The 22672-nt window shown below is 47.7% G+C and overlaps 1 protein-coding gene across 2 annotated transcripts in view; it reads left to right on the forward strand.

Annotated features, from left to right (window-relative positions):
• Positions 1 to 22307, forward strand: part of LOC140421296 (LON peptidase N-terminal domain and RING finger protein 3-like) — a 50819-nt gene extending 28512 nt beyond the window's left edge. For both annotated transcript variants that reach the window (XM_072505910.1, XM_072505909.1), the window contains exons 9-12: positions 2318 to 2476; positions 11401 to 11563; positions 14130 to 14279; positions 20125 to 22307. In XM_072505910.1, the coding sequence (XP_072362011.1) occupies positions 2318 to 2476; positions 11401 to 11563; positions 14130 to 14279; positions 20125 to 20283 (631 nt within the window). In that variant the 3' untranslated portion in view covers positions 20284 to 22307. The remainder of the gene's footprint in view (positions 1 to 2317; positions 2477 to 11400; positions 11564 to 14129; positions 14280 to 20124) is intronic.
• Positions 22308 to 22672: the final 365 nt, after the last annotated feature.

The following is a 22672-nucleotide window of genomic DNA, read 5'->3' on the forward strand; positions in this document are numbered from 1 at the left end:
GCACATTACAACAAATTGGTACTTCGGTATAATTCATGTGGTAATGTGGGAAACACAGCAGCCATTTTTGCCCCAACAAGCTCTCATAAACAGCAATGTGATAGTGATCAGATTATCTGTTTTTGGTGATGTTGATTAAGGGATAAATATTGGTCGAGGTACTCGGGATAACACCCCTATTGTTCTTTTACGTCCTAATGACGAGGAACCTGACAAAGTCTTGATTTATCATCTCATTTGAAAGACCGCATCACTGAGGGGGCAGCCCAGCTTCAGTACGGCAGAGAGCGTCTATCTACATTTTTGCACTCGGGTTTCTGAAGTGGGGCTTGAACCCACATCCTTCCGACTCCCTACACTCTTCCCTGGAGCATCCCACAACAAGGACTCCTATGGGCAGCACCGCAGCACAGGTGGCTAGCACTGTGACTTCACAACGCCAGGGCCCCAGGTTCAATTCCCCGCTGGGTCACTGTCTGCGCGGAGCCTGCATGTTCTCCCCGTGTCTGCGTGGGTTTCCTCCCACAGTCCAAAGACGTGCAAGTTAGGTGGATTGGCCATGATAAATTGCCCTTGGTGCCCAAAAAGGTTAGGAGGGGTTATTGGGTTACGAGGATAGGGTGGAAGTGAGCGCTTAAGTGGGTCGGTGCAGACTCTGGGCCGAATGGCCTCCTTATGCACTATATGTTCTATGTTAGACTCCTAGTCATTGACTACACCTCCGCCTTCAACACCATAATCCCAGCCAAGCTCCTATCAAAGCTCCAAAACCTAGGACTTGGCTCCTCCCTCTGCAACTGGATCCTCAACTTTCTGACCCATAGACCACAATCAGTAAGAATGAACAACAACACCTCCTCCATGATAAACCTCAATACCGGGGCAATGCTGTGTACTTAGCCCCCTACTACACTCCCTGTACACACACGACTGTGTGGCAAAATTTGGCTCCAACTCCATCTACAAGCTTGCTGATGACACGACCTTAGTGGGTCTGATCTTGAACAACGATGAGTCAGAATACAGGAGGGAGATCGAGAACCTAGTGGAGTGGTGTAACGATAACAATCGCTCCCTCAATGCCAGCAAAACTAAAGAGCTGGTCATTGACTTCAGGAAGCAAAGTATCGTACACACCCCTGTCTGCATCAATGGTGCCGAGGTGGAGATGATTGACAGCTTCAAATTCCTAGGTGAGCACATCACCAACAATCTGTCCTGGTCCACCCACGTCGATGCTACGACCAAGAAAGCACAACAGCGCCTATACTTTCTCGGGGAAACTTAAGGAAATTTGGCATGTCCACATTGACTCAAAGCATCCTATCTGGCTGCATACAGCCTGGTATGATAACTGCTCAGCCCAAGATCGAAAAAACCTACAGCGAGTCCTGAACACAGCCCAGTCCATCATGCAAACCCGCCTTCCATCCATTGACTCTGCCTACACCTCCTGCTGCCTTGGGTGAGCGGGCATCATAATCAAAGACCCCCTCCCACCCAGGTTATTCTCTCTTCCAACCTCTCCCATTGGGCAGAATATACAAAAGTCTGAGAACACGCACTAACAGATTCAGAAACAGCTTCTTCCCCGCTGTTACCAAACTCCTAATCGACCCTCTTATGGACTGATCTCTTCACACACCTTCTCTACTGAGTAGTACTACACTCCGTATGCTTCTCCCGATGCCTGTGCCTACGTTTTTATGTTTGCCCTATGTATTTTTTTTCATGTATGGAATGATCTGTCTGAACTGTACGCAGAACAATACTTTTCAGTGTACCTCGGTACACGTGACAATAAAACAAATCCAATCCCACTGCGCTTTGGTTGACACTCAACATCTGTTGGGCTGTGCTAACGGGGGTGTAAAGGCCCAACAATTGGGCCCAATGCCCTACTGCTTGGGCAGCCCACTGCCATTTTTACTGGCCCAGAGTACTCAGCACTTATCTCCCAGCTTGAGATGGTCAGGTCCCCATCTAAAGTGCAAACTGGGGTGGTTTGACATACAATAAGATGGTAAGGATAGGCCACCAGCTCAGTGTAGCTATGTCATCAGAAGGTTAGAACGGGTCTCACAATGGTGTATGAATGGGTCAGATTAATTCCATTTTCAAAGTGATAGGATCAATATCTTTGTGAAATGGCATGGTTAGATTGTTTAACGTAAGGAACAAAGATGATTTTATGTTGAGTTGAGCCATCTATATGTATTTATTTGTACTAAAATGTAACTGATATTAATAAGGTGAATGATGTTCTTTACTACCAAGTCTTTAATTCTGGAAAATATTTGGGGTTTTTTTTGTCCAGTCTCAACAAAGCTGTGCCAATATTCATCTGCACCATGGCATACCCTACTGTCCCATGCCCACTGCACATCTTTGAACCTCGTTATCGGCTAATGATCCGGAGATGTATGGAGACTGGCAATAAGCAGTTTGGAATGTGCCTCAGTGATCCAGTTAAAGAGTGAGTGGCAACAACTTTCATTTCTATGGTACTTTTAACATATTAACAGCTCCCAAGGTGTTTCACAGGATTGTTGTCAACCAACATGTGACACCGAGCCGCAGAACGTAGAACATAGAACGATACAGCGCAGTACAGGCCCTTCGGCCCACGATGTTGCACCAAAACAAAAGCCATCTAACCTACACTATGCCATTATCATCCATATGTTTATCCAATAAACTTTTAAATGCCCTCAATGTTGGCGACTTCACTACTGTAGCAGGTAGGGCATTCCACGGCCTCACTACTCTTTGCGTAAAGAACCTACCTCTGACCTCTGTCCTATATCTATTACCCCTCAGTTTAAAGCTATGTCCCCTCGTGCCAGCCATTTCCATCCGCGGGAGAAGGCTCTCACTGTCCACCCTATCCAACCCCCTGATCATTTTGTATGCCTCTATTAAGTCTCCTCTTAACCTTCTTCTCTCCAACGAAAACAACCTCAAGTCCATCAGCCTTTCTTCATAAGATTTTCCCTCCATACCAGGCAACATCCTGGTAAATCTCCTCTGCACCCGCTCCAAAGCCTCCACGTCCTTCCTATAATGCGGTGACCAGAACTGTACGCAATACTCCAAATGCGGCCGTACCAGAGTTCTGTACAGCTGCAACATGACCTCCTGACTCCGGAACTCAATCCCTCTACCAATAAAGGCCAACACTCCATAGGCCTTCTTCACAACCCTATCAACCTGGGTGGCAACTTTCAGGGATCTATGTACATGGAAACCTAGATCTCTCTGCTCATCCACACTTCCAAGAACTTTACCATTAGCCAAATATTCCGCATTCCTGTTATTCCTTCCAAAGTGAATCACCTCACACTTCTCTACATTAAACTCCATTTGCCACCTCTCAGCCCAGCTCTGCAGCTTATCTATATCCCTCTGTAACCTGCTACATCCTTCCACACTATCGACAACACCACCGACTTTAGTATCGTCTGCAAATTTACTCACCCACCCTTCTGCGCCTTCCTCTAGGTCATTGATAAAAATGACAAACAGCAACGGCCCCAGAACAGATCCTTGCGGTACTCCACTTGTAACTGAACTCCATTCTGAACATTTCCCATCAACCACCACCCTCTGTCTTCTTTCAGCTAGCCAATTTCTGATCCACATCTCTAAATCACCCTCAACCCCCAGCCTCCGTATTTTCTGCAATAGCTTACCGTGGGGAACCTTATCAAACGCTTTGCTGAAATCCATATACACCACATCAACTACTCTACCCTCGTCTACCTGTTCAGTCACCTTCTCAAAGAACTCGATAAGGTTTGTGAGGCATGACCTACCCTTCACAAAGCCATGCTGACTATCCCTGATCATATTATTCCTATCTAGATTGTCATGATATTCAAACACACACATCATGATGGACACACCAACAGGCAAATCAGAGCACACAACACCACAACCAATCACACACAAGAACACCAACCACATAAAAAGCACGAGCACGACACCTGGTGGTCAGTAGGTCTGGGGACAAAGACACGGAGAAGAGCTGTTACAAAATCACAAACAGGGAATCCCCACGTGCAGAGTGTCAAGACAAAACTGTACATAGTAAGTTTAAATAAAATAGCGTTGTACCATATACAACCGTGTTGGCTCATCTGTGTGTCAGAACACCCAACACCACATAGATGATTATAAATCTTGTCTCTTATAATCCCCTCCAAGACTTTACCCACTACAGACGTGAGGCGCACCGGTCTATAGTTGCCGGGGTTGTCTCTGCTCCCCTTTTTGAACAAAGGGACCACATTTGCTATCCTCCAGTCCTCTGGCACTATTCCTGTAGCCAATGATGACATAAAAATCAAAGCCAAAGGTCCAGCAATCTCTTCCCTGGCCTCCCAGAGAATCCTAGGATAAATCCCATCAGGACCCGGGGACTTATCTATTTTCAGCCTGTCCAGAATTGCCAACACCTCTTCCCTACGTACCTCAATGCTATCTATTCTATAGCCTGGGTCTCAGCATTCTCCTCCACAACATTATCTTTTTCCTGAGTGAATACTGACGAAAAATATTCATTTAGTATCTCGCCTATCTTTTCAGACTCCACACACAACTTCCCATCCCTGTCCTTGACTGGTCCTACTCTTTCCCTAGTCATTCGCTTATTCCTGACATACCTATAGAAAGCTTTTGGGTTTTCCTTGATCCTACCTGCCAAATACTTCTCATGTCCCCTCCTTGCTCGTCTTAGCTCTCTCTTTAGATCCTTCCTCGCTACCTTGTAACTATCCATCGCCCCAACTGAAACTTCACACCTCATCTTCACATCGGCCTCCTTCTTCCTCTTAACAAGAGATTCCACTTCTTTGGTAAACCACGGTTCCCTCGCTCGACGCCTTCCTCCCTGCCTGACCGGTACATACTTATCAAGAACACGCAGTAGCTGTTCCTTGAACAAGCTCCACTTATCCAGTGTGCCCAACACTTGCAGCCTACTTCTTCACCTTATACCCCCCCCAAGTCACGTCTAATGGCATCATAATTGCCCTTCCCCCCAGCTATAACTCTTGCCCTGCGGTGTATACTTATCCCTTTCCATCATTAATGTAAACGTCACCGAATTGTGGTCACTGTCCCCAAAGTGCACTCCTACCTCCAAATCCAACACCTGGCCTGGTTCATTACCCAAAACCAAATCCAACGTGGCCTCGCCTCTTGTTGGCCTGTCAACATATTGTGTCAGGAAACCCTCCTGCACACACTGTACAAAAAACGACCCATCTAATGTACTCGAACTATATTTTTTCCAGTCAATATTTGGAAAGTTAAAGTCTCCCATAATAACTACCCTGTTACTTTTGCTCTTATCCAGGATCATCCTCGCCATCCTTTCCTCTACATCCCTAGAACTATTTGGAGGCCTATAGAAGACTCCCAACAGTGTGACCTCTCCTTTCATGTTTCTAACCTCAGCCCATACTACCTCGGAAGATGAGTCCCCATCTAGCATCCTCTCCGCCACCGTAATACTGCTCTTGACTAGCAGCGCCACACCTCCCCCTCTTTTGCCTCCTTCTCTGAGCTTACTAAAACACCTAAACCCCGGAACCTGCAACATCCATTCCTGTCCCTGCTCTATCCATGTCTCCGAAATGGCCACAACATCGAAGTCTCAGGTACCAACCCATGCTGCCAGTTCCCCTACCTTATTTCGTATACTCCTGGCATTGAAGTAGACACACTTCAAACCACCTACCTGAACACTGGCCCCCTCCTGCGACGTCAAATCTGTGCTCCTGACCTCTATACTCTCAATCTCTCGTACCCTAAAACTACAATCCAGGTTCCCATGCCCCTGCTGCATTAGTTTAAACCCCCCCAAAGAGCACTAACAAATCTCCTCCTGAAAGCCTGCCTGACATCCTTGTCCCCTTTCCTACCTATGTCATTAGTGCCAATGTGGACCACGACTTGGGGCTGCTCCCCCTCCCCCCTAAGGACCCGGAAAACATGATCCGAGACATCACGTACCCTTGCACCTGGGAGGCAACATACCAAACGTGAGTCTCTCACGCCACACAAAATCTCCTATCTGTGCCCCTGACTATCGAGTCCCCAATTACTAATGCTCTGCTCCTCTCCCCCCCTTCCCTTCTGAGCAACAGGGACAGACTCCTTGCCAGAGGCCCGTACCCCATGGCTTACCCCTGGTAAGTCCCCCCCCCCCCCCCACAAGTATCCAAAGCGGTATACTTGTTTCTCAGGGGAACGACCGCAGGGGATCCCTGCACTGACTGCTTCTTCCCAGTCCCTCTTACAGTTACCCATCTATTTCCAATCTTTGGTGTAACTAATTCCCTGAAGCTGCTATCTATGACCCCCTCTGCCTCCCGAATGATCCGAAGTTCTTCCAACTCCAGCTCCAGTTCCCTAACCCGGTCTTGGAGGAGCTGGAGATGGCAGCACTTCCTGCAGGTAAAATCAGCAGGGACACTAACGGCATCCCTCACCTCAAACATCCTGCAGGAGGAACATTGCACTCCCTTCCCTGCCATCCCTCTAACTTTCTCCCAAGATCTGGCTAACAACTAAATTACATTTTTAAAAAAGTAATAATAATAATAAAATATGGTACTTACCTCACACCAATGGGTTTTATTATTAGGTTAGAGGAGGAGGGCGGGTGGGAGACACTACACGTGTAGTGTCTCGGGTTTCCTCTCCACCAGAATTTATTGGTGAGGGTCTTCCCAGAAGTCCGCGGGTCGAACTTCCTGTTCCCGCCTTAAACACTAAAAAATTTTTTAAAACAGCAAAGAGGGACCGAAAACGGGACCAGGTAAGTGTTTACAGCTGAAATTGACTAGCCTGCCCCTGTGAAGGTCTCCCAGAAATCACTAGCGCACCGCTCCCGCTGAAATCGACTGGCCTGCTCCTGCAAAGACAAGTGTTTTTAAAGGAGAGACTTACCTCCCAGAAATCACTTCCGCACTGCTCCCGTTGAAATTGACTAACCTGCTCCGCTCCCGCTGAAATCGACTGGCCTGCTCCTGCAAAGACAAGTGTTTTTAAAGGAGAGACTTACCTCCCAGAAATCACTTGCGCACTGCTCCCGCTGAAATTGACTAACCTGCTCCGCTCCCGCTGAAATCGACTGGCCTGCTCCTGCAAAGACAAGTGTTTTTAAAGGAGAAACTTACCTCCCAGAAATCACTTGCGCACTGCTCCCGCTGAAATTGACTAACCTGCTCTGCTCCCGCTGAAATCGACTGGCCTGCTCCTGCAAAGACAAGTGTTTTTAAAGGAGAAACTTACCTCCCAGAAATCACTTCCGCACTGCTCCCGCTGAAATTGACTAACCTGCTCCGCTCCCGCTGAAATCGACTGGCCTGCTCCTCCCAGAAATCACTTGCGCACTGCTCCCGCTGAAATTGACTAACCTGCTCCGCTCCCGCTGAAATCGACGTGGGGATAGACGTGGGGGTGGAGGCCACAATCTGATCAGCCACGATCTTATTGAATGGAAGAACAGGCATGTGGGGCCGAATGGCCTGCTCCTGTTCCTAATGCGCATGTTCCTAATAATCTACTAAGACAGATAACCAAAAGCTTGATCAAAGAGGTAAGGTTCAAAGAGCATAATAAATGAAAACTAAGAGGTAGCAAGGTTTCGGAGTGGAATTTCCGAGCTTAGGGTTGAGGGAGCTGAAAGCATTGCCATCAATGGTGAAGTGATTAAAACAAGGGTTGTGCAAGACATTAGAATTGGAGGAGGGCAGAGATCTCCGAGGGTCGTAGCGTTGGAGGTGAGCACAGAAGTGGGAAGGGCGAGGCCACAGAAGGGCTTGTTAAACTTAGGATATATCTTTCTAGCACAGAAGGAGGCCATTCAGCCCAGCATGCCTGTGCCAACACCCTGAAAGAGCTATCCAATTCGAACCACTGCTCTGTCCTTTCTCCATAATTCTCCAATTTGTCTTCCCCTTCAAGTATTTAATCGATTTTTCTCTTGAAAATTCCTGAACCTGCTTCTCTTTCAGGAAATGGATTCCCAAGCACCAAAATGTTCCAGATTAAAAGAATGAAAGAATCTCCCCTCTGCTGCTTTTCCTCAAATTTATGTTGTCGAGTTACTGATCCTTCTACCAGTAGAAAGAGTTTCTCCCTGCGTACTGTAATCAAAATCCCTCAAGTTGCTTTTGAAGAAGTTCACAAAATCAATCTTATTGATTTGACCTAAAAAATGTTTTCAATCTGGAATCAAAACTCAGATACGAGGCAGATTGGTTAGCATTTGTAGAGAGAAAAGGCTCCTTCATGTTTCTATACCCATGGCCTGAGACCTGCTTCTCTTCTGGAATACTGACTGATTTGCCGTGTTACTTCTAAGAGCTTCTGTTTTATTCATTTATTATCGCTCATCCGCGGGTGAGCATTTTAATGTACCAGAGACATGGGGCAAACTAAAAACAAATCAAGGGAAAGAGCTTAATAGTCTTAAAGAAATGAGAATGGAGGAAATAATAAGACTGAAGATTAATATATCTTCAGACTTTGATGGTTTGCAACCAGGGACGGGCAATAAATTGTGGTCTCGTCAGTAACGCTCACAACCCATAAATGTTTCTTTAAACAAAAAAACAGGATGGACTGGTTTGGCACGGTGGGCTAAGCAGCTGGCTTGTAATGCAGAACAGTGCCAGCAGCACGGTTCAATTCCCATACCGGCCTCCCTGAACAGGCGGCGGAATGTGGTGACTAGGGGCTTTCCACAATAACTTCATTGACGTCTACCTGTGACAATAAGTGATTATTATTATTATTGTATTACACAGTCGGTAAGGAAACTGCAGGTGCTCTAGTCATGATCTTCTGAAACATTGACTTAATTATTGTCTGCATGGATTAGAAAATTGTAATTGTCTTTCCACTATTTAATATGGATGTGAAAGAGAAGCCAGGAGACAATAGGCCTAATGGTCTGACCTTGTCGTGTGACAGTTACTAGATCGTATTATTAGGGACCGAGTGACTGAGCCGTTGGATAAATCTGAACTGAGCAGAGAGAATCTGGCTCAAGGAGCTGTACTGCCGTACTCCCATTCTGTATTGCCTCACTCCCATTCTGTATTACCTCACTCCCATTCTGTATTGCCTCACTCCCATTCTGTATTGCCTCACTCCCATTCTGTATTGCCTCACTCCCATTCTGTATTGCCTCACTCCCATTCTGTATTGCTTCACTCCCACTCTGTATTGCCTCACTCCCACTCTGTATTGCCTCACTCCCACTCTGTATTGCCTCACTCCCATTCTGTATTGCCTCACTCCCATTCTGTATTGCCTCACTCCCATTCTGTATTGCCTCACTCCCACTCTGTATTGCCTCACTCCCACTCTGTATTGCCTCACTCCCATTTTGTATTGCCTCACTCCCATTCTGTATTGCCTCACTCCCATTCTGTATTGCCTCACTCCCATTCTGTATTGTCTCACTCCCATTCTGTATTGCCTCACTCCCACTCTGTATTGCCTCACTCCCACTCTGTATTGCCTCACTCCCACTCTGTATTGCCTCACTCCCATTCTGTATTGCCTCACTCCCACTCTGTATTGCCTCACTCCCACTCTGTATTGCCTCACTCCCACTCTGTATTGCCTCACTCCCATTTTGTATTGCCTCACTCCCATTCTGTATTGCCTCACTCCCATTCTGTATTACCTCACTCCCATTCTGTATTGCCTCACTCCCATTCTGTATTGCCTCACTCCCATTCTGTATTGCCTCACTCCCACTCTGTATTGCCTCACTCCCACTCTGTATTGCCTCACTCCCATTTTGTATTGCCTCACTCCCAATCTGTATTGCCTCACTCCCACTCTGTATTGCCTCACTCCCACTCTGTATTGCCTCACTCCCACTCTGTATTGCCTCACTCCCACTCTGTATTGCCTCACTCCCACTCTGTATTGCCTCACTCCCATTTTGTATTGCCTCACTCCCATTCTGTATTGCCTCACTCCCATTCTGTATTACCTCACTCCCATTCTGTATTGCCTCACTCCCATTCTGTATTGCCTCACTCCCATTCTGTATTGCCTCACTCCCACTCTGTATTGCCTCACTCCCACTCTGTATTGCCTCACTCCCACTCTGTATTGCCTCACTCCCATTCTGTATTGCCTCACTCCCATTCTGTATTGCCTCACTCCCACTCTGTATTGCCTCACTCCCACTCTGTATTGCCTCACTCCCACTCTGTATTGCCTCACTCCCATTCTGTATTACCTCACTCCCATTCTGTATTACCTCACTCCCATTCTGTATTGCCTCACTCCCACTCTGTATTGCCTCACTCCCACTCTGTATTACCTCACTCCCATTCTGTATTGCCTCACTCCCATTCTGTATTACCTCACTCCCATTCTGTATTACCTCACTCCCATTCTGTATTGCCTCACTCCCACTCTGTATTGCATCACTCCCACTCTGTATTGCCTCACTCCCACTCTGTATTGCCTCACTCCCACTCTGTATTGCCTCACTCCCATTCTGCATTCTCCTATGTTCCCGAGCTGGCCCTCTTTGAATATTATGCAACGTGTGTCTGGTTTAAACTATCCTTTTCTTCAAGATAAATGTCTTAACAACTTGTGGGGGAATGAGGTGAAGTTCCTTCATGTGTGTCAGGAGAAACCTCTGGAACTCACTATCACAGGGAGAAGCTAAGGTGAACAGCATAGCATCATTTAAGGGGCAGTTTCATCAGTATTGGAAGCGACTCTGCGGTTTGGTTTGTGCTACTATCTCTCCCCGTTAGATATGTGCGGCTCTGAAGTGGAAATCCACAGTCAGCTCTTCTTCATTGTTTGAGAGATTGAAAACCTTCCAAGCCTCTGTCAGTGTCCTCAGCCATGAGGTGGAGATGCTGGCGTTGGACTGGGGTGGGCACAGTAAGATGCCAAACACTTCTGTTGACCAGTCTTCCATTCCACCCATCACAAAAAACTAACCACGCATGTCCAAACATTTGGAGTATGTTTTATGCAGTATTATTAATTGCACCGATTATTGCGAGAAAGATCTTGCATTCAGATTGTGCTGTTAATCACTTCATTATAAAGGGCTTTACAGCTGATGAAATACTTTTGAAGTGTCACACATTTTGTAAAGTAGGAAGTGTGATGGCCGATAAACTGCAGCAAGCTACCATAAATAAGAATTTGAAAACAGACATAGCTTCAGTCTAATATCTCCTCTGATGGGTAGCTCCTCCAAAGATGCAGCATCCCCTCAGCACTGCACTCCTGACACAGAAGGGAGAGTACTATCCATCGAGCCACTTTTAGCCATTTAGAATCTTCATAGTTGGTACAGATATATTGTAACTATGTTAATTTTATTCTGTGTAGTTTTGCTGATTATGGCTGTATGTTGGAGGTCAGAAGTGTTGAGTTCTTTTCGGATGGTCGTTCCGTCGTAGACACCATCGGCAGGCGAAGGTTTAAAGTGTTGCGACACAGTGAAAAGGACGGCTACAGTACTGCAGATATTGAATACCTTGAAGATAAAAAGGTGACACTTTATCGAGGATCCCGTGCATGATCTCTAAACCATCATTATACTTTGACCGAGAAACGGGCTTAATGTTTCAACTCCGTATGACTCTTCAGAGGTTTGAAGAGTCGGACAAATTCAAACTTTTTTAAAAATAGCTTTGACAAAGAGTCCTCCCGACTTGAAACATTAGCTCACTTCTCTCTCCACCGATGCTGTCAGACCTGCTGCGATTGTCCAGTGTTTTCGGTTTTTGCTTCAGTTCCAAAACGTTAACTCTTTTTGTCTCTCCACAGGTGCTGCCAAACCTGCTTAAGTTTTTCCAGCATTTCCTGTTTTATTCAGATTTTCAGCATCTGCAGTATTTTGCTTTTATTATACTTTTGACAATTGTGTGACGGTTGTTGAGGGAGTTGGCTATGAAAGACCATTCTTCAAATTAAACTTTGTTTGCCACAGGGTCTTGCTTCCATTGGAGAAACTGAATAAACTGATAGAATCAAATAGTATCGAAGGAGCCCATTTGGCCATTGCGCTTGCATTTGGCCTTTTTAAAACATTTTCCAGTTAAGGAGCATTGCCAATCCACCTACCCTGCACATCTTTGGTTTGTGGGGTTGAGACCCACGCAGACACGGGGAGAATGTGCAGACATCACACGGACAGTGGGCCGGGATCGAACCCGGGTCCTTGGCACCGTGAGGCAACAGTGCTAACCATTGCTCCACTGTGCCGCCCGACTCATTTGAGAGAATTATCCAATTAGTCCCTACTGTCCTGCTGTTGCTTGTGTGATGAATGTGAGAATTTGGAATATACATTAATATTTTATATTTGTTGCAGTGAGGTTTTTAAAAGCCGAGGTGAAGATATAGATTTGTTGCAGTAAAGTTATTAAAGAATCTAGTTTAAGGTATCCAGACTGTGTAAAAGGTGAGGTCACGATTGATTTTAACCATTTAATTGTTTACCTATGGAGGGCTAATGGAACATTGTTATGATTGCTGGAAACACCCTGGGGAGTAGATCATTTGGGGGAGTTGTGTTTAGTCCTAGCTAAGCAGGTCATGGAGCTTATTGGGATATGGATGATGTAATTCATGTGGGGGAACCAGGTCTGTCTGTAGTTTTGCAGTTTGCCATAGGAGAAGAGTCCGACGAGACGAGGGGCTGGTTTAGCACACTGGGCTAAATATCTGGCTTTTAAAGCAGACCAAGGCAGGCCAGCAGCATGGTTCAATTCCCGTACCAGCCTCCCCGAACAGGCGCTGGAATGTAGCGACTAGGGGCTTTTCACAGTAACTTCATTGAAGCCTACTTGTGACAAGCGATTTTCATTTCATTTCATTTCACAAGGATTTTAAGTTTAACAGCAGGTTTGCCAGATGCTACTATGTTGAGCAGAAGTGTACTGGTTCTGCTCTTGAAAGGGTCTCTCTCTCTCTCCAAAAGTCTACAAAACTAAACAAGTAATCTGTTTGTTAACTTTATTTATAAGTGGCATTTGAACTGTATTGGGTTGATTAATTGGAGTTAATAACAGATATAGATAGTAAGTTTAAGCTTTTCCTTTTGTTTAAGAGCTGTTTAACTGTGAATTGTGAAGCTATTTTCTTTGATGTTAATGTGGTCAAATCTGTGTTTAAATTAAAGTTTGTTTTAACTTGGTCAGAGCCATCACTCCTGGATCCTTTCCTCGCACTTTTACAAATTTAAAAAAAAAATTGTTTGGAGTCCTTGTACAGTATCCTAACAAATGTTAACAAAGGGGCTGGTTTAGCACAGTGGGCTAAACAGCTGGCTTGTAATGCAGAACAATGCCAGCAGCGCGGTTCAATTCCCGTACCGGCCTCCCGACCAGGTGCCGGAACGTGGTGACTAGGGGCTTTTCACAGTAACTTCATTGAAGCCTACTTGTGACAATAAGCGATTATTGTTATTATTAAATGTTGGGGCCTAGTCCAGTATCCTAACTCGCGCAGCCATCCAAACCTTTCCTCTATCTAATTCTCTTTTGATAGTTTCTGTTGAATCTACTTTATTATAATCTTTTTTGTCACAAGTAGGCTTACATTAACACTGCAATGAAGTTACTGTGAAAAGTTCCTAGTCGCCACATTCCGGAGCCTGTTCGGGTACACAGAGATAATTCAGAATGTCCAAATGACCTAACAGCACTACTTTCAGGACCTATGGGAGGAAACCGAAGCACCCGGAGGAAACCCACGCAGACACGGGAAGAACGTGCAGACTCCACACAGATAGTGACCCAAGCCTGGAATCGAACCTGGGACCCTGGAGCTGTGAAGTAACAGTGCTAACCACTGTGCTACCGTGCTCCACCACCGTTTCAGAAAGCACATTCCAGATCACAAGAAATTCCACAGAAAAATGTCTCCTCAGCTCTGCTTTGGGTCTTTTGCCAATTGTCTTATAATATCAGGAAGACATGAATTGGCGGGCGGTGGAGGTGGTAGATGTAGATCTATAGTCACATGCCATTAATCTGATAATTGGTCAGGTAATTTCTCCACAATGTGTCCACTGAATAACGTGTAATCTCATGATCTTTTCCACACAACAGGTAGAGGGAGAGGACTATGCTGAACTTGTTCGTCTACATGACTTAGTTTATCATCAGGCATACATGTGGTTCGGCTCACTTGAGCAAATATTGAAGACTCGAATTCTGAGCCACTTTGGACCAATGCCAAGGAAGGATACAGATATACAGGTGTGTTGGTGCTTGGCTGTACATGTGGCAGAATTTCATTTCAGAAGTGGTTTTAGCCAGCAGACATCCAGCACGAGCTTTTCAAAAAAAGCAGCTCACTAAAGTATTTGCTGCATAGAAAGAGGCTTTTTCGCTGGCTAGCTACACAACAGCCTTCTCCCACTTCTCTTCAGATAACCTCACCTTCATCGCCTTCTAGTCTCTTCTCCGTCATTTGCTTTTCTACCTTCTATGCTATTCATCTCACTCATCCTCGTGGAAGCAAATTGCACATTTTAATCACTTGCTGGGTGTAGCGCACAAAGACTCACGAGAGGCGAATAGAGATGAAGTCGATGAGGCTTTATTAAGCGTGACTTGTTCCCCGCAGTTCAGCAACAGGCTGGCCTGCGGGGGAGAACTCCTGGTTCTTATACTCCGCCTTCAGGACGGAGCTAGAGATCAACAGCCAACCAGGACCCGGGATCTGTCAGCCAATGACATCACGGCTTCACAGTCCCACATGACCCCTAATGCATACTACCACATTCACCCCTTGTTAAAAATGAACCCGGCGGGGTGGTGCTTCGCATGGTGGTAGGGGTTTACAAGGCTGGTCCTGGGAGGAAAAAAAACTTTTGCATGTCATCACAGTGCCCTACACTGGGCTATGTACAGGGTTTTTTGTTTTGAACTATTTACAGTATTCGTAAGAGGGAAAAAGGAAAAAAAATTCTCGTTAAAGTCCACAACATTCTAGTGTTACACCGATGCCACGAGTCGGTCGGGCGGTCTGGTCGTCCTTGTCGATCGCCTCAGCCCGGTGGTGGTGGTGCTTGTTCCAGTGTTGTCGTCTCCGGGAGCTTTACGGTTTCTGCTTCAGCTTCACTTCTGGTCGGACCTGGGAGGAGGACCGATCCTCCCGGGAAGGGGGCGGTCGCGGGGTGCGCCGGTGGCAGGGAGGGGGTGATTGGTGTCGAGGGGGTGTGCGTGTTGCCGGCGGGCGCCAGATCTCGCAGGGAGACCGTGTCCTGTCGGCCGTCGGGGTACTCCACGTAGGCGTACTGCGGGTTCGCGTGGAGGAGGTGAACCCTCTCGGCCAACGGGTCCGACTTGTGCGCCCGCACATGTTTCCGGAGCAAGATGGGTCCTGGGGCCGCCAGCCAGGTCGGCAGCGACGTTCCAGAGGAGGACTTCCTGGGGAAGACAAGGAGGCGCTCATGAGGCGTTTGGTTAGTTGTGGTACACAGTAGCGACCGGATGGAGTGGAGGGCGTCCGGGAGGACCTCCTGCCACCGTGAAACTGGGAGATCCCTGGACCGTAGGGCCAGTAGGACGGTCTTCCAGACTGTGCCGTTCTCCCTCTCTACTTGCCCGTTCCCCCGGGGGTTGTAGCTGGTCGTCCTGCTCGAGGCTATACCCTTGCTGAGCAGGAACTGGCGCAGCTCGTCACTCATGAAGGAGGACCCCCTGTCGCTATGGACGTATGCGGGGCAACCGAAGAGTGCGAATATGGTGTTAAGGGCTTTAATGACTGTGGCCGCTGTCATGTCAGGGCAGGGGATGGCGAAGGGGAAACGGGAGTACTCGTCCACCACGTTCAGGAAGTATGTTTTACGGTCGGTGGAGGGGAGAGGCCCTTTGAAATACAGACTGAGGCGTTCAAAGGGACGGGAGGCCTTGATCAGGTGCGCACTATCCGGCCTGAAAAAATGCGGTTTGCACTCTGCGCAGGTGTGGCAGTTCCTTGTGACTGTACGGACCTCCTCCACGGAGTAGGGGAGGTTGCGGGACTTTATAAAATGGTAGAACCGAGTGACCCCCGGGTGGCAGAGGTCCTCGTGGAGGGTTTGGAGACGGTTAATTTGTGCGTTGGCACATGTCCCGCGGGATAGGGCATCGGACGGCTCGTTCAGCTTTCCGGGACGGTACAGGATCTCATAGTTGAAGGTGGAGAGCTCGATCCTCCACCTTAAGATCTTGTCATTTTTAATTTTGCCCCGCTGTGCATTATCGAACATGAAAGCTACTGACCGTTGGTCAGTGAGGAGAGTGAATCTCCTGCCGGCCAGGTAATGCCTCCAATGTCGCACAGCTTCCACTATGGCTTGGGCTTCCTTTTCCACTGAGGATTTCTGAGGCGTGGAGGGTTCGGGAGAAAAAGGCCACGGGTCTGCCCGCTTGGTTAAGGGTGGCCGCTAGAGCTACATCGGAGGCGTCGCTCTCGACCTGGAAAGGGAGGGACTCGTCGATGGCGCGCATCGTGGCCTTTGCGATATCCGCTTTGATGCGGCTGAAGGCCTGGCAAGCCTCTGTCGACAGAGGGAAGGTCGTGGTCTGTATTAGGGGGCGGGCCTTGTCTGCGTACTGGGGGACCCACTGGGCCTAATATGAAAAGAACCCCAGGCAGCGTTTTAGGGCTTTGGAGCAGTGAGGGAGGGGAAATTCCATGAGGGGGCGCATACGTTCGGGGTCGGGGCCTATTATCCCATTGCGCACTTCATATCCCAAGATGGCTAGCCGGTTTGTGCTAAAAACGCACTTGTCCTCGTTGTATGTGAGGTTCAAGGCTTTAGCGGTCTGGAGGAATTTTTGGAGGTTGGCGTCGTGGTCCTGCTGATCGTGGCCGCAGATGGTTACGTTGTCGAGATACGGGAACGTGGCCTGCAACCCGTGTTGATCAACCATTCGTTGGAAGACCGAGACCCCGTTTGTGACGCCAAATGGGACCCTTAGGAAGTGGTATAATCGCCCGTCTGCCTCGAAGGCTGTGTACTTGCGGTCACTTGGGCGGATGGGGAGCTGATGGTAGGCGGACTTGAGGTCCACGGTGGAGAAGACCTTATATTGGGCAATCCGATTGACCATGTCGGATATGCGGGGGAGAGGGTACGCATCTAGCTGTGTGTACCTGTTGATGGTTTGGCTATAGTCTATGACCATCCTTTGCTTCTCCCCTGTCTTTACTACTACCACCTGTGCTCTCCAGGGACTATTGCTGGCCTGGATTATGCCTTCCTTCAGTAGCCGCTGGACTTCGGACCGAATGAATGTCCGGTCCTGGGCGCTGTACCGTCTGCTTCTAGTGGCGACGGGTTTGCAATCCGGGGTGAGGTTTGCAAACAAGGATGGGGGCTCAACCTTGAGGGTTGCGAGGCCGCAGATAGTGAGTGGGGGTATTGGGCCGCCGAATTGGAAAGTTAGGCTCTGCAGATTGCACTGGAAGTCTAATCCCAGTAATGTGGGCGCGCAGAGTTGGGGAAGGACGTAGAGCCTGTAGTTTTTAAACTCCCTCCCTTGCACCGTTAGGGTCACTATGCAGAAGCCTTTGATCTGTACGGAGTGGGATCCTGCAGCTAGGGAAATCTTTTGCGCACTGGGACGGATGGTCAAAAAACAGCGTCTTACCGTGTCGGGGTGGATGAAGCTTTCTGTGCTCCCGGAGTCGACCAGGCATGGTGTCTCGTGCCCGTTGATCAGCACCGTTGTTGTCGTCGTCTGGAGCGTCCAGCTTGGTCCAGCGTCATTGGTGCTTGGTCCAGCGTCATTGAGGCCAGACGTGGTCGTAGTGCTTCAGCGTCTTCCTCGAACCCCATGGAGCCATCGATGCTGGGGTCCATTGTTGCCATCCAAGATGGCGGCGGGGGTGAACAAAATGGCCGCCCCCATGCATCGCACATGGCTGGGGGGTCACAAGATGGCGGCGGGGTGGACAAAATGGCCGCCTCATGCGTCGCACAGGGCTGGGGGGTCCCAAGATGGCGGCGCCCCTCCTCCCCTCGTGGTGGCCGGGACCCAAAATGGCTGCGCCTGCGGGTCGCACATGGGGCGCTGGGGGGGTTGGGGAGCGTTTGAAATGCGCAGGACTCCTTCTTCTCCGGGGACAGCGGTGGCCGGGACCCAAAATGGCTGCGCCTGCGGGTCGCACATGGGGCGCTGGGGGGGGTTGGGGAGCGTTTGAAACGCGCAGGACTCCTTCTTCTCCGGGGACCGGCACACAGCCGCGAAATGGCCCTTTTTCCCGCAGCTCTTGCAAATCGCTGCGCGGGTCGGGCAGCGCTGCCGGGGGTGTTTCGCCTGGCCGCAGAAATAGCAGCGGGCCCCCCTGGGATGACTTGGCGTCTGAACCGCGCAAGCCTGTGGGGGGGGGGAGGGTTTGTCGCGACGGCGGTCCACGGAGCCCAAGGGGCTGCCGCGCGATCGGGGCCGTAGGCGCGGGCGTTTCACGCGGCCACATCTAGGGAGGTTGCAAGGGCCCGTGCCTCTGAGAGTCCTAGCGACTCTTTTTCTAAAAGTCTTTGGCGGATTTGGGGAGAGTTCATACCTGCCACAAACGTTCGCGAATTAACATGTCCGTGTGTTCAATCGCGTTTACCGGCGGGCAGCTGCAGGCCCGTCCCAAAATTAGCAGCGTGGCGTAGAATTCGTCTAGCGATTCTCCGGGACTTTGCCGTCTCGTTGTGAGTTGGTAGCGTGCGTAGATCTGGTTCACTGGGCGAACATAGATGCTCTTTAGTGCTGCGAACGCAGTCTGGAAATCCTCTGCGTCTTCTATGAGAGGGTAAATTTCCGGGCTTACCCTCGAGTGCAGGACCTGTAGTTTCTGGTCTTCTGTGACCCGGCCGGGGCCGTTCTGAGGTAGGCTTCGAAACAAGTCTGCCAGTGTTTAAAAACTGCTACTGAGTTCACTGCGTGGGGGCTGATCCTCAGGCATTCCGGGACGATCCTGATCTCCATAGTCCTTTAAGCACGCTTAATAAATTGTAGCGCACAAAGACTCACAAGAGGCGAATAGAGATGAAGTCGATGAGGCTTTATTAAGCGTGACTTGTTCCCCGCAGTTCAGCAACAGGCTGGCCTGCGGGGGAGAACTCCTGGTTCTTATACTCCGCCTTCAGGGCGGAGCTAGAGATCAACAGCCAACCAGGACCCGGGATCTGTCAGCCAATGACATCACGGCTTCACAGTCCCACATGACCCCTAATGCATACTACCACACTGGGTAAATAATTATGCCCTGAATTCTCGCTAAGATTTATTTGTGATTTGCTTTACCCCTTAAGGGGGAACAGAACCTCTATATAGCAACCCTATCACTCTTTCATAATTTGAAAGATCTCCACAAGGTGCTCTTTTTCAGAGGGTCGGTGCAGACTCGATGGTCCGAATGGCCTCCAGGGGCCGGTTTAGCACACTGGGCTAAATCGCTGGCTTTTAAAGCAGACCAAGGCAGGCCAGCAGCACGGTTCAATTCCCGTACCAGCCTCCCCGAACAGGCGCCGGAATGTGGCGACTAGGGGCTTTTCACAGTAACTTCATTTGAAGCCTACTTGTGACAATAAGCGATTTTCATTCATTTCATTGTGTACTGCAGGAATATTATGGTTCCAAGGTCAACTCCCACCTTTCTCTTTGAGATAAAAGACCCCGACCCTGTTCTAACAATTTGAATAACAACAGTGCTTTGATTTTTGTCCTTTTTTTGCTTGAAGTGTCCTGGAGATTAACTTTTTTAGTTCCTGGGTACTCCAGGGCAATCTTGGATGGTTGTTAACTCGAGAGGAGAATTTATTTTGAGCTCACCATGTATCCTTTCTGCTGATGATAGGCAGAGAAATGTGATGGTTTTATGTTGAAAAAGGTTTTGGCTTTTTCAGCATCCTCTTTCTACCTCTCCAATTCCGATGAATAGTCATATTGGATTCGAAACCCTAGTTCTGTGTGTGTGTGTCTCTCTCTCTCCCTCCACGGACGCTGCCAGAGCTGCTGAGCTTTTCCAGCACTTTTTCTGATTTGATTTCAGACCTCCAGCTTGTATCCCCTTTCCCCGCTGATCTTAGTTCTGTGTTTTTTCTTTATCTCCCAGGCAAGTCCGAATGGCCCAGGCTGGTGCTGGTGGCTGCTGGCCGTGCTCCCGCTGGAAAGCCGGGCTCAGCTTCCCTTCCTCGCAATGACGGCGCTTCAGGAACGCTTGAATGGTATTCGACGTGTGCTCTTATTCATGTCGCGCAACTGCCCCCGGTGACCGGCTGCCCGGTTAGAGTCTCAACTCGACCTGTAAGCTGTGTCGCCAAGTGACGTTTTCCTCCATCCATGTATTACTGAAGAAGTCCATTGAAAGGAATCTCATCTAGTGAAGGATGTGCATAGTCAGGATGATGTGCAGAGTGTTACTGATAATATAACCAATTGACGGCATTTAGTGCTGAAAATCGGAGTACATTTTTGTGACTATTTTTACAGCCTGAATCCCAAAATATCTTATTTTGAGAATGTATATTTTTGTTAAATCATATGTATATTTATGGAGCGGCAGAAGTTTAAAAAATTATTTATGCTCTCTTATCTACTTATATTTCAACCTTGGGTCTAGATAAAATATCTGCCTGAGATTTGCAATAGTTTGATAAAATATCTGCATGGGATATGCAATAGTTTGAAATGGTGTTATTTTGTCCTGAAGGATACGGTGAGGGAAATGACTTATTTATGTCTGGGAAACAAATACTGCAGGAGGTACATATATGCAGGCAAGCTTCTTATCTGAGTGAATTGTTTGCATTTTTCTCAAAAGTGCACTGCCAGTAATGTTCTCCTGCCACACTTTTTTTTAAAGTGCAAGACCAAACTCTTCTCCCCTTCCTGCTCTCCATTTCCTGGCGTGTGAAAGAACTGAAACCAAGGAAGCAGATGAGCAGCTTGATTCATGGGGTGTCCAACCACAGTTTGATGAGTTATAGCTGCAAGAGGGCACACGAGGAGGCCAGGGTTGGCAACCCCTTTGAACGTCCGATTTCCACTCCCATCAACCTGCACTCAGTGCCACCCTGCAGTGCCACAACTCTAATCAGGGACTTAAACTCTCTCCCACTGCAGATTGGTGCTCTGACCCATTGCGCCACTCTGCCAGCCCACACCTCCCTCGAGTTTAAAATGTATGTTTGAGAACTTGAGGTTATGTAGCATTTATGGCCTCCAGAAGCACCTCGTCTTCCATCGACATCATTGCGTCCAGCACAAACTAATTTGAAAACTGACCACTTAGCCTGGGGACGTTTGTTTTTTTTAAAAACTTGAAAACATTGTTTGCACCCAGTCAGATTTTGGACTCATATTATCAGTAACGTTCAGTTTAATCTGAGAATTTGCACATTCCTTCTCATGTGTTTCCATAAAGCCAAAGTTAAATATATTTATTATCTTATTTTTGCAACTATCCATGTCATGCACACCGAGCATTCGGAAGTGTGCAATAATTAAACTGCCTATACCGACAAAATCTGTCCCATTCTCTGTGTGAAGTATTATATCATACATCTTAAACATTGGGCTTAATATACTAATGTAGATTAGGATAGGATAGCAGAATTCTGCCTTTTAATACACATTCTGATTATATAGTGTACCATTTGGTTGAGAACTGTATGTTTTGAACTGTATGTTTTAAAAACACTGTACTCGAATCATGTAACTTTGTTTAAATGTAGCGCGAGTGTAATTGTACAATTGATTTTTTTTTTTGTCTGAACACAATCTTAACTAGTCAATGCCCCGTAGCCTTAATAACTCTGTTAATTGCATTTCTGACAGTTAGCAAAACTGGACTATGTTAAGTGCATTTCAGCTGACCACACAATCTTTCATGCTTGAATGTAACGTGTTGCTTCAGTGTCACCACTCAGATAAAGCTGTGAAGTAATTTGGAAGGCCTGCCGACCATCGAAAGGCTCGGGGTTTGGCACTGGTTTCTTCCGGGTTATCTGACGATAGCCTGTCCTATTTGCATTGAGAGGGCTTCGGTCACGAGTTGTGATCAGAGTCGAGCCCCGAATTATTGACTTATGCGTGTCTTCCGGCATCACTCGATCGGAAAATTTAAGAATTGAGGGACAATGATTTCTGTCATCAGAAAGAGAGAACACCCAGATTGGCAGTGTGCTGTCTCCATTCCTGAAGTTTCGTTGTAACTGATCGCAAGTTGTGATGTGATGAATTAGCGGCATTTGACAAATATTTACCAATTTCAATAAAACAACTGTGCCTCTTTAACCTATATTTCCACTTAAAATTATTCATGCATGCTACCAACGTTTCAGTTTAATCTGCATAGTACAATAGTCCCTCCCCCTCAAACTGCTTTCCTTATCACAAACTATTACCGAATGCAAGGTGAAAGTTCTGATCTTGGCCCTTATCGTTATTTTCCTCTCCTTTGCAAATTGGCCTGGTGTGTCCTGAACTGGATAATGGGGCAAAGGAAGAATTGATGTCAATAACTAAATTTCCATTCATTGACACTGGGGATGGAAGCAGAATTTTGTTTAGGCACTTGTTCAGCTGAGTTAGGTGAGCGCCCATCTTGGTGCATAGTACCATGTACATATTTACAGCTGAGGTTTACACGGAAGAGGGGT

The sequence above is a fragment of the Scyliorhinus torazame genome, chromosome 5 (genome assembly GCF_047496885.1).
Source record: "Scyliorhinus torazame isolate Kashiwa2021f chromosome 5, sScyTor2.1, whole genome shotgun sequence".
NCBI lineage: Eukaryota > Metazoa > Chordata > Chondrichthyes > Carcharhiniformes > Scyliorhinidae > Scyliorhinus > Scyliorhinus torazame.